Source organism: Lepisosteus oculatus, chromosome 7, assembly GCF_040954835.1.
Source record: "Lepisosteus oculatus isolate fLepOcu1 chromosome 7, fLepOcu1.hap2, whole genome shotgun sequence".
Taxonomy (NCBI): Eukaryota; Metazoa; Chordata; class Actinopteri; order Semionotiformes; family Lepisosteidae; genus Lepisosteus; species Lepisosteus oculatus.
This window is the reverse complement of record NC_090702.1, coordinates 35,866,829-35,880,068: the sequence shown is the minus strand read 5'-3', so window position 1 is coordinate 35,880,068 and position 13,240 is coordinate 35,866,829. Positions and strand designations below refer to the sequence as shown.

Below are 13,240 nucleotides of genomic sequence, written 5' to 3'. Positions count from 1 at the left end.
GAGCGAGGTGTGCCCAGTATGTGTTGTGTTTAGCTTACTGAGGGAGAAATGATTCAATGAGTACTGGTTTATGCCCTTAAAATTAGTGTTTGTCCTGCTTTCATTCTGACATATCAACAAAAACATGTACCCCCCACAACCATCTTCCACTCGTCTTCCACAAGGCTTCTTCAACTCCGTGTAGCTCTGCTTGAACCTCATGCGGTACAAGGTGATCTGCTCCTCGCTGGTGATCTCCTTCCAGGATCCTCTCTCCTTCAGCTTCAGGCTCTCCTGTGGCCTGCTCAGCTCTCGCTGGTAGGGATGTCCAGCAGTGGTGTTTCCAGGTGGTCCCAGTACATGGGCAGAGACATGTCCGCCTGCTTCGTTACTCCATGCCTGTGACTAAGGAGGGGTGGGGACATGGATAGGTCAATAGCAGTATTATTCTCTTTTGTAGTTCAAGTAGGTAGCTGCATCAGCATGCATAGCCTGCAAAGGAACAAGTAAAAGGTTTATTCCATGCTGAAGAGAGAAGAGAGGTTTTTCCTCACATCAGAAGAAGGTTCTACAGCCGAAACGTTGTGTTTCCTTTCTTCTCTTTTCAACATGGAATAAACCTTTTACTTGTTCCTTTGAATTCTCTTTTGTGGTTTATATTCCACTCAAAACAGAGACTGTGACATCTTTCAGGTTCAGCTTCTTCTCAGGGTGTAGCAGACATGGAGAGATTAAAGAAAACTAGTTATACCGGTTATTTGACCACCATAGAATAAGCCACCTGCTTTATTACCCCTTCAATTTACAATTGGCAACCCATCAAAGATAAGCAGGTGTGAGCCTGGTGAGTACCTGGATGGCAGGCCCTTTGGGAAAGCTAAGGTTGCTGCTGGAAGAAAGCTTCAACAGAGAGTACACCTCACCTGTGAAGACCTCTAAAAGCCCTCCTGTTTTTTTAATTAAATATGTGTGAATTCCTTCTGCATGTGTGCTGGTGACAATAGACAACTATACAACTCCTCCAGGGTCAGTAATTAAATCCAGGTGTTCAGATCCACTGCTGCTGCTGCTCCACAGTGTTAGGCATAGTAATCATCATTATCTACAGTATGATGTCTAAAATCTTCATCTACACGTGTGTTGTTTCCATTTTCTACTTTTATATGACTACATCCTATGGGTGATGTGCATGATACTTAATTTAAAAAGTCTTAAATTTCATATTCTGTGTGACTTTGGAGATTGAGATGTTGGTTTTTGCATAAAACTTATTAATAAGACATAAATATTTCATTTTATGCATTTAATTTTGTTTGCATTTGCAGACCTGAGTAGGAATATGCATATGAAGGGAGTGAGACCACAGGTGTGGATAATGGGACATGGCCTCTGTTTCTATAGCCCAACTTTCTTCCAATTGATGTTAACACATATGCTCTAGCAGGCAAAGCGAACTAGTACACACCATGAATACATGAAACCATGGATGAGGAAGTGTCAGGGAAGCACCCAAGTTATTTTATTATTTTCATTACTTATTGTGTATTTTATTTTGTGTTTAGTTAATGAATTTAAAGTTAATGAACTTTATAAATTATTAAAAGTAAATTCTTATTTACAATACTATGTATTTTTAAGCTCAATCTATATTCTTCTTCTGGGATCCCTCGAGTCAAATATGCTTTCCCTAGGAATTTACAAACCTGTATACAAACTCAAGGCAGTCTGGTCATGGATGCAAAAATGACTGAAGACACCTATTCTTGATCTACAAATCTTATTTCAATGAAAGCAAGGATTTTCTTTGCCAGTGGTGGTGGAGCAGAAGGCTTTTCATGTTAACTGTAGGCATAATTGTCACTGAGTCTCTTCTGTTGCCTCAAATAGCTGAACTCCCTTTGAGATTGAGGACTTCCAAACTGTTCTATTTAGGGTAAGTTCTTACCAGCTGTTTTGAGCCCAGAGAACTCTGTTTGAAGCAGAATTTTAGGGAGTCATAGAACCACTTTTTCTGACCGCCTGGTGCCTGAGTTTCTTTCGCTAGTTAGGAGTAAAAGATTTGCTTAGGCATCCTTGAGAAATTACATGCCAAGTCCTTGAGCAACTGGCTACTGGTGAAGAGGGAAGGCCTATGCTGCTGGAAGCTACTAGTCACTAAGTTTGCAGCTACAAAAAGGTCAGATTTGCTTGGAATAAGTAGAAGCACATCCCAGCAGCTGTAGCTGTGACTGAGCAGTCCCATTTGGAACCACCATGCTAACTCCAAACAGGGAAGAGGCTAGAAAAGGTGCCCTAAAAATAGTCTAACAATATCCTGTCTGACTCACTGCAACCAGAGAGAGCACATCTTTAGCGGTTGAAAAAATATTGCCAAAATAAAATGTTGGCTCTTGGAACGTCAGGATCCTGATTGATAATACAAACTCTAAGTGCCGCCTAGAGTCACACCACAATTGTAACTCGTGAACTGAGTCAGTTTGACAACCAAATTGCTGCCCTCAGTGAAACCTGCCTCGCTGATGAAGGACAACTACCAGAAATTAGAAGAGGCTATATGTTATTATGGAAAGGGGACCCATCTTATGAAGCACATGTACAGTACATGGAGTAGGTTTTTCCATTCATAACAACTTGGTTAATAGCCTAAGTGATCTAGGCATAAATTAATACTTCATGACACTGCATCTAAAACTTGCCAAAAAAAAAACATGCTACCTTTATCCAGCATACGTGTCAATGCTGGATCAGAGAATGATTTCAAAGAAGCCTACTATAGTTCACTCCATCCGTTGCTTCTCAATACATAAAAACCTTCTTTTAACAATCTTCACTGAGTATAACCTAGCTATCACCAACAACTTACTTTGTCAAAGGAATAGGTTTAAGACCTCTTGATGCCACCCTTAATCCCATCAATGGCTCCTCCTTGACTATGTTATTGTCAGAAGGTGTGAAAGTAAAGAAATGAGCATAACACATGATCAATGTAGATTGGTGCTAAACAGATCACATTTGTGCAGTATTGACCCTGTAACTACTTCTTAAACATATCAATCAACAGAAATTCCACTGGAAAAAAATCTGTGTTTATAGACCAAAGGACTGCAATAAAAATACAATTAAAAGAACAACAGCTAAGAAAACTTAACATCCTGCAAAAGCCCATAAATGCCCAAGATTACTGGACAAACTGCAGCCTTAGCCATATGTAAAACCAAACTTGGCTTCACCAAGAGGAAAAGCCATGACTGGTTTTATGAAAATGATCTTTCTTCTTCTTCTTCTTCGCATTTTCCCACTTATGTGGGGTCTGCTTGTTTGCACCAATTTTTCCACTTCGTATGGTCTGCGGCATCTCGGCAGGTGACTTGTGCGAGGCGCATGTTGTCTTTCAGCCGATCCAGCTAGCGCGTAAATAGTTGTCCATGGGGCCGGAGGCCTTCCACATTCAATTCGGGGGCAGTCTCCATGTCCATACCATCACAGGCGCGATTCCCTAATTTTCTCAGTGATTGGGGTGACTTTGAGTGTTTTTCGCACCTCTTCATTCATGACATGGTCTAGTCTTGTCAAGCCAAGGGTCCATCACAGCATCTTCATTTCCATCGTAAGGAGTGCCTGTTCATGTTTCTTTGTCGTTGGCCAGCATTCAGTTCCATACATGGCCACTGGTCTGACCACTAAGCGGTAGACTTTGGATTTTAGGTGCAAAGGGATCTTCTTGTCGTACGGTACTCCAGTGACCTGCCGCCATTTCATCCCAGTGGCGCTGACTCGCGTCTTGGCATCTTGGAGGGTAGTGCAGTCGGAGTTGACACATGAGCCTAGGTACTTGAACTGGGTCACTTTGTTCAGTTGGACCCCACCAGCTGCAATTGTGCCATTGGTTTGATCACCGCATTCCAGGTACTCCGTCTTCTTGATATTCAGTTTCATCCCAAATCGTTCAAGGCGTGTCTTCCACTCCTGTTGCTGTTCAAGGCGGTGTCGCGTTTCACTTCCTATCATAACATTGTCTCCATACAATATCGTCCATGGATGCCTCGATTGGATATCTTTGGTCACCGTATCCATGCAAAGTTTTATGAAAATGATCAAGTAATTAAAGATTTTATTTACAAAAAGAGAAAGTTTTTTATAGCTTGATAGCAAAACAAATACTCCATATAAAAAAGTAAATCTAATATTGTCTGCGTTCTTCATGATGGTTATGATGGGTGTCATCCTCTTTAGCAAAGTAACCCTACAAATTAGAACTGGCGGGAAACAGGAATGCATCATTGCATCAATGCTATTTTCTATCTTTTTATGCATGCTTCATCTCACTGAGTCAGGACTCCCTAGAGGAATCTATATCAACTACAGGACTGATAGGAAGATTTTTAACATCAACTATTTCCACGCTAAATTCAAAATGATAAGATCATCTGTAGTGGAGTTCCAGTATACTGATGATGTCCAAGTGAGCACCTCAGAAGCAGAACTCCTAGTCGTCATCTTACTCTCTGAGGCATACATTAGGATGGGTCTCACACTAAACCCCCAGAATCCAAGTTATTTTTCCAACCAGTAAATGGCATATGCACACCTTCCCCCTCTATCACAGTTAATGGTGCCACTTTGGAAAAACATTCCCAGTGTCCGAAATCTTCGCAGTCATCTCTAGTAATAGCAGCCTAAAAGATGAAGTCTAATATCTGATCTCTAGAGCCAGATTTGCCATAGCCCAATTCAAGACCAGAGTCTTTGAGGACCACATCATCACTTTTAATATAAAAAAGTTGATGTGTACAACATGGCTGTCATTACTACCCTAATATAAGGGGCAGAGACATGGACAATAAACAGGAAACACCTCAAGGTCCAGGGAAAATTTCAGCACCACTGCTTAATAGGAATTCTGCATTTCAGCTGGCAAGATAAGAAGCTAATAACTTGCTTTATTGAAGCAACTATCATGAAACATCAACTTCAATGGGCTGGGCATCTTGTTTGAATAGTCTGGAAGCATAGTCTGGATGGTAGGGCAAAAAACTCAGACAGTTGGAAGACACACCCTGCAGCACTTTAAGTATTCGGTATTCAGTATTCAGTGGCTCTTCAGCCAATTTCCTTTGAGCATCTGGACCACAGCTCGTTGACCCCACCAGTGTGGGCAGCTGGCCACTTAATTTCCACACAAGATTTTCTGCCAGGGTTTTCTCCCTTAGCCTTCTTCCTTCCTGATGTCACAAGGCAGGTGGCCTGTGACATCAGGAAGGTACAAGGTAACTTCAAGCTACCACAAGGTAGCTTCACTATTGCCCTATTAGCCAGCATATTTCCAGGTGATTCCAGACTGGCCTTTATGGTAACTGTAATGGTCTGGGTGGGAAAAGTCTCCCACTTTTCATAACCTGCCCGTGGAGAGGATGAGGGGTTGGAATTTGGGAGGCTTTAAAAGGGGATTTAAAATGTTTTTTTTAAGTATAATTTGTTTAATTTCTCTCATCCAATATAATCAGGGAAAATTTATTCTCTACAACATGGACTGCTACCTACTGCTATATTCTTGCTCTTGGTGTCTATCCCCCTCCATTATCAGCACACCCAATTGATAATCAATGAAAAACAATAGTTGGTCTGCAGTTGTGCTTTTCTGTCCCTTCTTCTTGCAGTCATGTCAAGGACAAATAAAGGGTAATCCCTACAGCACAATAAATGTTAGTTATCTATTACCCAAGGTTCAGTTATAGATGTATTTTGTAAAAACTAGTAGTGTCTATGGGTCACCTACTGTAGGAAACTAAAGCTAGCTGGAGCCTTTTTGATTTAAACAATGTTTAAGTGACTGAAGATAAAGAACCCGAGAGCTTACAGGTGCCTGAACATAGGCAAATAGGGACCGTAGAAACTTCCTCACACACAATGAGCCTACAAAGGGGCACTGCCCTTTGTAGATTCTCTGGGAGGTGAGATAGACTGAGAGTTTTTTTTCACTTTCTGAGATAAGGCCTTTATTTCTACATAGACACATGATCCATGCCATCATGTAAATGTTAAGACCTATATAATGTGCTCAAGCCCAACATCTCTGCATCACACATATTCTGACATGAGTTGATTTGTAAATGTGTTTGAATCAGTTTTTTTTGTTGATAAAATATAGGCCTAACTAAATAACTGTTTTTCCAGAAATAGTAGAGAGAACATTTTTCAGATTACTATTTCAAAACACAGGATTTTTAAATTAATGTAAAATATTTGGTCCAGTTAGCTTATTATATATCCTGATCTATTGACATAGTTTCATATCATGGGTATTAGTTGCATTTAGCTTGGATAAAATTGGTTTAAGATACATCTGTTGAGTGCACAGAATGTCATACTAGCACTGACATCTTGAACACATGTAAGAATTAATGTGTTTCAGAATAGGGAGCAAGTGTTTTCCTTGAAATATTTATGAAAAATAGGAATATACTTAACAATATACTGTATGTCTTGTGTGTAGTAAATTTTTAAAAGGTCTAATTTACAAGTAAAGACAAGGTGAAAAGCATTTTCTTGTTTCCTAGTATAAGCTATATTTTCCCCAGTCTTTTTTTCACAGAAATGAGATGTGTTTGAAAATAAATGTGCATTTCCCCCTCTCTCTAAGGGCTAATTCAGGTGGCATCATATGTAAATGTAAGTAGATGAGTGGCCTACTTTTTAAAAATAGATATTTAAATATGTTAAGATACAAAAATATAATCTTTTTATTTTGTGCTTGATAAAAATGCCCTTTATTATTTGGAATGTAAGATTGTAAGGATGGAAGTACTGGGATTTTAAGCTTTTGGTGTTTTGCTAATTTTGTATAGATCATAGAAATTTTGTTTCAAGTATTTTGCTGCGATATAAATGATGAGATAAATTATGCTCTTTTAGATAAATTAAAGATGTTGAAAGTGACTGTTTAAGGAAACCTGGCTTGTTACTACAATAGTATGACTTCCATACTATGTCTGCTTGACCATTTGCCAAAATGTCCTCATATGCACATACAGTAAGACTGACCAGTTAGGAATTCAGCAACTATTTAAGAGCAGAAGCTGAGGCATTTGGTTGATTTCTAATTACCTAAGTTCTAATAAAAACGTTTAAGTGGGGTATTAAAGAAATAACAGATTGTGTTCAAATCAGCATCTGTTTCATTCTCATTTTCCAAGTTGTTCAGGAATGGCATTATTCAACCTGACAAATACCCTCAAACCACACACCAGCTTGTTAGAGCTGAAGACAACACATACGTTCTGAGGCACTTTCATGGCAAAGCCATCTGCTTTATTTTTCCACTACAATCCTGGAATTCAAAGAACAAAGCTTTAGGGCAAACTTGGTGTTATCAGTAAGGCCCCCAGTCTTTCAAGCATCTAGCCAACAGCAGCTGGTGGAAAATAGACTGAAGATCCCACAGTTAAACCCACCTGACCCGAACTTGAATGCTCAAATGTACTCTGCTACTGAGAATAACCTGTTCACAGTTAAGAAGTGACATTTTCTTTCTTTCAGTTATTGAATCCCAAGACTATGTGATTTGCCCTGAATGGAAAATTTATCTTTAGAGAAACTTTAGCGAGAATTAGAATATACCACTGGAAATATTAATCTATAAATCTTGAAGAGGTTACCTAAATGTAATGTAACTATATTTTTTAAAAATATGATAATTGTATCATGTGACATTTTAACATGTATTGTCTCCTGCCTAGTCAGCTTCAAGAATTATAAAGATAGTTAATATGCATTATGTATATTTTATTTATTTATTTTACTTCATTTTAAATCATGTTCTTTATTCTTTCAAAAAGTGCTCCTTATTTAAGTCTTAACTACATTTTTATTGTAGATTTTAAGTTAATTTGTGTTGTAGACATGGAACTTTTATCTCCTATTGTTTCATAATTTGTGTCCTCATTCTTATAATGGCAATTCTAGAATTGTTTATTCTGTTTTTTAGTTTGAATATGTCTTTGTCTCATAGTTTCCTATGCATGTATTGTAAACAGCTGCTAATAATTATATTATTTGATTGTACTTACAAATGTCAATTTTACTCAAATCATGCATAGACAACCTCTGAAATATGAGCCTGGACCTTCAGAATACAATTATAAATCATAGCTTTCATAACAAAATGTTAAAAATGTAAAATGTGTTTCTGTATTTAATAGCAAACGTTAATACACATTAAAATTGTTTTATGTATGTATTATTATATTTTCAGTGTGTCTTTGGCATCTTATCAAACATATTTATATTTATCTGAAAGAAATAACCACTACTTAAGTACAGTTTACCTCAGTGCAAAATTAATATTGTTGTTTTTTTTTCCTTTTGCAGCACGAATTGTAAAGACAAAGCAATGGTGTGAAATGCTACCCTGTTTGGAAGGTGAAGGCTGTAATTTGTTAGTAAATAAATCAGGCTGGACTTGTACGCAACCTGGAGGCCGAGTTAAAACAACAACAGTAAGTTACACAATGTTTCCATTTGCCCGGGTCCCATACAGTATGTCCTTAATATCTCCCAGAACTAAACTTCTCCTTCTCCTCCTGTAAACAAGAGAGGTCTTTTAAAAAATAATGCATCTCTCAGCGGTAACAAACTAGTTGGGAAAAATAAATGCAATTTGGCAGATATCTGCATGAAAGCATTCCAGAACATTTACATATTTATGAGTTCATGTATACCTGGAGAGCTCCAAAATAACTTATTAAATCTTTTGTCAAAGTGTAATTGTTAACCTATTTGCTTCATGCAATGAAGCAAAGATTGTAATACCCATGTTTCTCCTAAATGGAAAACAATAGTAATTTTTAAAGTGTTCATTCATACTCTTTGTCTGTTGGTGTTCTTTCACAAGGGAATTGGGACACTAATATATTGTTAAAAAATGAGAATTAGGTTTCAAAATGATTATTAAAGCCTAACTTGGAAATCAATATATTTAACTTTTAATGTTTGATAGTACCACATTGTGTATAACCCTCCCCCCAGCAAAAAAAAAAACAAACTGAGCAGATACTCGAAATTGATTTTTAAATCAATTCTTATTTTTCCTTTCATTAATGAGCCATTAATGTCAGTAAATATGTATTTATTTTATTGTACTTTATTTGAGCATCACACTGGGTTTACTGTAGTCTGTAATTAAGAAATTATTTTTTTTTGTAATCAAAAAGTACCTTAAACATTATGAGAATGAGAATTGTTCTAGTGACATCTGTTTTGCTGATGTAAAAGTATCAGAATGGTGACCACAAAATAAAATAAACTCATGGAAACTTGTTTTCTGATCACAGTGGCTTATAAAATAGTGAGATGATTTCATATTATATGTACTTTGCTAAATTAATATAAAGTTTTAGATATTTTTTTCTTTATTACTCTTTGATCCTGAATGACAATAATATTTAATGAAATCTTAAATGTTTAATTTACCAAAACATTTTATACACTTTAGTTTTCTTAAACAAAGGTGATATTGGTTTGATATCTAACAGCCCAAATCCTTTAAAGGAATTGTTCTGAAGTATGCAAATGTTTTTAAAAAAAGGAAATATTTTTTATGTATGTATAAAAAAAACATTGTCAGCCTTAAAAGAGTGAAATATGTACTGTTTATGAAGATAAAAAAGCTTCAAAGAAATAACCCATTCTGTATCACACAGTGAATTTCAGGGGTGGATTAATAAAAAATCCGGGGCTTTGTCAACAGCCAAGGCACAGATTAACTTGATTTAATAGAACACATGCTGTGATCAGTCAGGATATTTTTTAAGCACCACATTTCATTCAGTTACACAGCTATTAGGGGCTAGTTATATTTTACAACGCAACAGTAACTCCATAAATTACTATATCAAGCCGTGTGCTTTTTAAAAAGAACTTTGTTATCATACGTTATATTCCTCAGATACTGATACTTTTATGGAAGAAAGACAAGAGAAATAAATGCCCCAATGATAAAAATATCCTAAATCGTGTTAAAAAATTGACAGACTAGACAAGGTTCTTTAAACAGGTTGAACAATGTAAGCTCATTTGAAGCCATACTTGATAAAAAGGGCATTCAAGTTGTCATTAATAAAAACAGTCATCTTAATATATAATATATAATATATAATATATAATATATAATATATAATATATAATATATAATATATAATATACTGTACATATAATATGTACAGTATATGTTTTCTGTTTTTTTCACAGAATATATCAGATTACTAGAGCTGTATTGCATTTCCTCACAATAAATCCTTATTCCTCATTCACAATTAATGAATGAATTACATTATTTCAAATAAAGGATGCTAGTAAGTTTGTCTGCAGTTGTATAAGGACTATTCAAATTCAGACACAATTCTGATATAATCACATAACATAATAATTCAGTTGCTGATTGGGTTTGCGTGTGCAGCTCAGTTCTTGAAACTTTGTGAGAAGGAAACTATGGTGAGAGAATTGCCTCTTTCTTGAAACTATTCCATTGCTTTTATGTTACTTTGTTAGTATTATTATTCTTGTATTTGAGGCTCAAATTATATTCAGGCAAGATTTGTCATCATCCTGATCATCACATCTGTTTTCTCTCTGATGAGATCTATTTCAATGTGTTTCAGAAGTGCAAAACAAAACTGACAAAAACTGAGTCTTTCTTAAAGGACCATCATTCCAAATGGATATTTTTGTTGACATGCTTTCCTTTAGCTATATATATTCATTTAAATATAATACTATAAAAATAGAAATACTAATACAATAAGGGCATTTGATTACATTTATTTTAGATCATAGATTTACACAGAACATGTATGTAAAACACAAAATGTTTCTTTACTGAGATGAAAAAGAAACAGTGAGTTGTCACAGAGAAAAGCAAAAACGGAAAAATCTAATATTAGTTAGCTACATTTATTCACAGTTGTGATTGTGATGCACAAGTGATCTACCAGGGATCAATGTAATGTCTAAAGATCAGAAAATTTGATCTGTAGCTTTTGTATTTTTAAGGTAAAAATTGTATTAAAACTTTGGCTTTTTGCTTGAAGCTCAATATAAAACATGCAACTTACAGATACTTGAGTCAAATACAGTAAGTGCTTTTGACTGTGATCTCGAATTCCACGAATTGGGATACAATTGGCTAAGTGCCTCTGGGCACTGATAGGCTGCAGTTGAATGGGGAGTCCTTAGATTATTGCATACTAGTGAGTGCTGGGGAAGTGCCTGTGAATTTGTGATATTTATCAGTAAGAGGTGTGTCAGTCCTCTTTCTGACATGATAACACAGTTGTTTGCACTCTGGGATGGGATGCAAAAAGAAGCCCACATTTCAAAGGTCTTCATCTTTCCTGAGTTGTAGCTTTGACCGTGGATGTGAGCAAATTACTTTATTTAATGACAATTGAAAAACAGTTGGTATATAATTAAGAAATTACTGTAACTGCCGATTCAAAAAGTGTTTAAAGTCCAAATAAACTATACGACATCATATTTATGCATATTTATGTTTTATTTTTATCTGTTCTCATCTCTCAAAGCCATATTACAGATAGAACACTTGTCCAGTATTTCAGAAAAAGTGCAATAAAAAGGAAGATAATTGCTATACAATGTCTTAAAATCTTTAAATTCCATAAGCCTTATCACACTGACTGTGATCTGGTTAATATGTGCTAAATTTCATTTGTCTGATAATTGTATCATTATAAAGTTTAAATCTGACATTATTATTGTCTGTAACATAAAAGTATCAGCGGATAATGGCACTTAAATTAGAAAAAAAGTAGTTACATTACTTTATCTTCATAAGATCCTTCTACCAACTAATTTGGGGTTGGCTTTGTAGCAGAGCTACTCTTGTCAGGGCAGATTAATGAGGAGGGTGCCCCATTCCCATTCCTCATGGAATGGGCAATTTAGCATAGCCATGCGCCTAATATAGAACTGAAGATTCATAAAAACAATTCTCTTAAGATATTTGTCAAAGTTTTATCTGTTTCCTGTTCATATCAAAAACAGGAAACAGCATATTCATATTGGCAACCATCTTTAATTTCCACGTGTTTAGAAAATGAAAGAATAGTTATATACTGAATTTGCCCAATTAAGCTCCCATTGGGAAAGAAATTGGAGGAAACTCAAGGTGGGGGATGGGATTGATTCACTTGTTTAAGTTAAATGCAATATTACTGCAGGGTTTTTCAGAGACAGTGAAATTGAGTGCTACTGACAGAGAAGAAAAAGGAACTCAGATTTGCTCTTTACACTCACATTATTGCTCAAAACATCCTTTATTTACTAACATGTTTTTAATAAACATTTGTCAAGAAAGTATAGAAGACGACAAAATCATTAATAGAAAAAATGATCCCACAAATGTACCTAAGACATCCATAAAGCCTATACATGTACTCAATGGACAATAAACAACTTTATGTAACAGGGAAATAACAAAGTTCAGTGCAAATCATCTTACTTAAATATAAATATTTCAGCAGTGTTACTTAAAAAGATCCATATCACTGGTTTCGTGTAATGTTATTTTAGGTAAGGACATTTGCAAATATCACTTATCTTGGTCTGTTAAATTAGCCTGTAATTAGTTTTAATTGAGTCCCTTATTATTAATTTAGCTTATATGTTTATCTAAAGTGTGTTAAAATAGTAATAATAATTGCTTACACTTATATAGCACTTTTCTAGACACTCCACTCAAAGCGCTTTACAGGTAATGGGGACTCCCCTCCACTCCCCTCCACCACCACCACCAATGTGCAGATGATGTGACGGCAGCCATAGTGCGCCAGAACGCTCACCACACATCAGCTATCAGTGGGGAGGAGAGCAGAGTAATGTAGCTAATTCATAGAGGGGAATTATTAGGCCATGATTGGTAAGGGCCAGTGGGAAATTTGGCCAGGATGCCGGGATTACACCCCTACTCTTTTCAAGAAGCGCCCTGGGATTTTTAATGACCACAGAGAGTCAGGATTACGTCTAATCCGAAGGACGGCGCCTGTTTACAGTATAGTGTCCCCATGACTATACTGGGGCATTAGGACCCACACAGACCACAGGGTGAGCACCCCCTGCTGGCTGCACTAACACCTCTTCAAGCAGCAACCTTGGTTTTACCCAGGAGGTCTCCCACCCAGGTACTGACCAGGCTCACACCTGCTTAGCTTCAGGGGGTTGCTAGTTGCTAGTTGTGAGTTGCAGGGTG

General features: G+C 36.4%; 1 protein-coding gene across 5 annotated transcripts in view; it reads left to right on the top strand.

The window, feature by feature from the left end:
- tafa5 (TAFA chemokine like family member 5) overlaps positions 1–13,240 on the top strand; it is a 180,563-nt gene that overhangs the window by 153,813 nt on the left and 13,510 nt on the right. For all 5 annotated transcript variants that reach the window (XR_001478998.2, XR_011190089.1, XR_001479000.2 and 2 more), the window contains exon 3: positions 8,347–8,474. Coding sequence is in view for 1 of the 5 variants with exons in the window: in XM_015352543.2 (XP_015208029.1) it covers positions 8,347–8,474 (128 nt within the window). In the remaining 4 variants the exon portion in view is untranslated. The remainder of the gene's footprint in view (positions 1–8,346; positions 8,475–13,240) is intronic.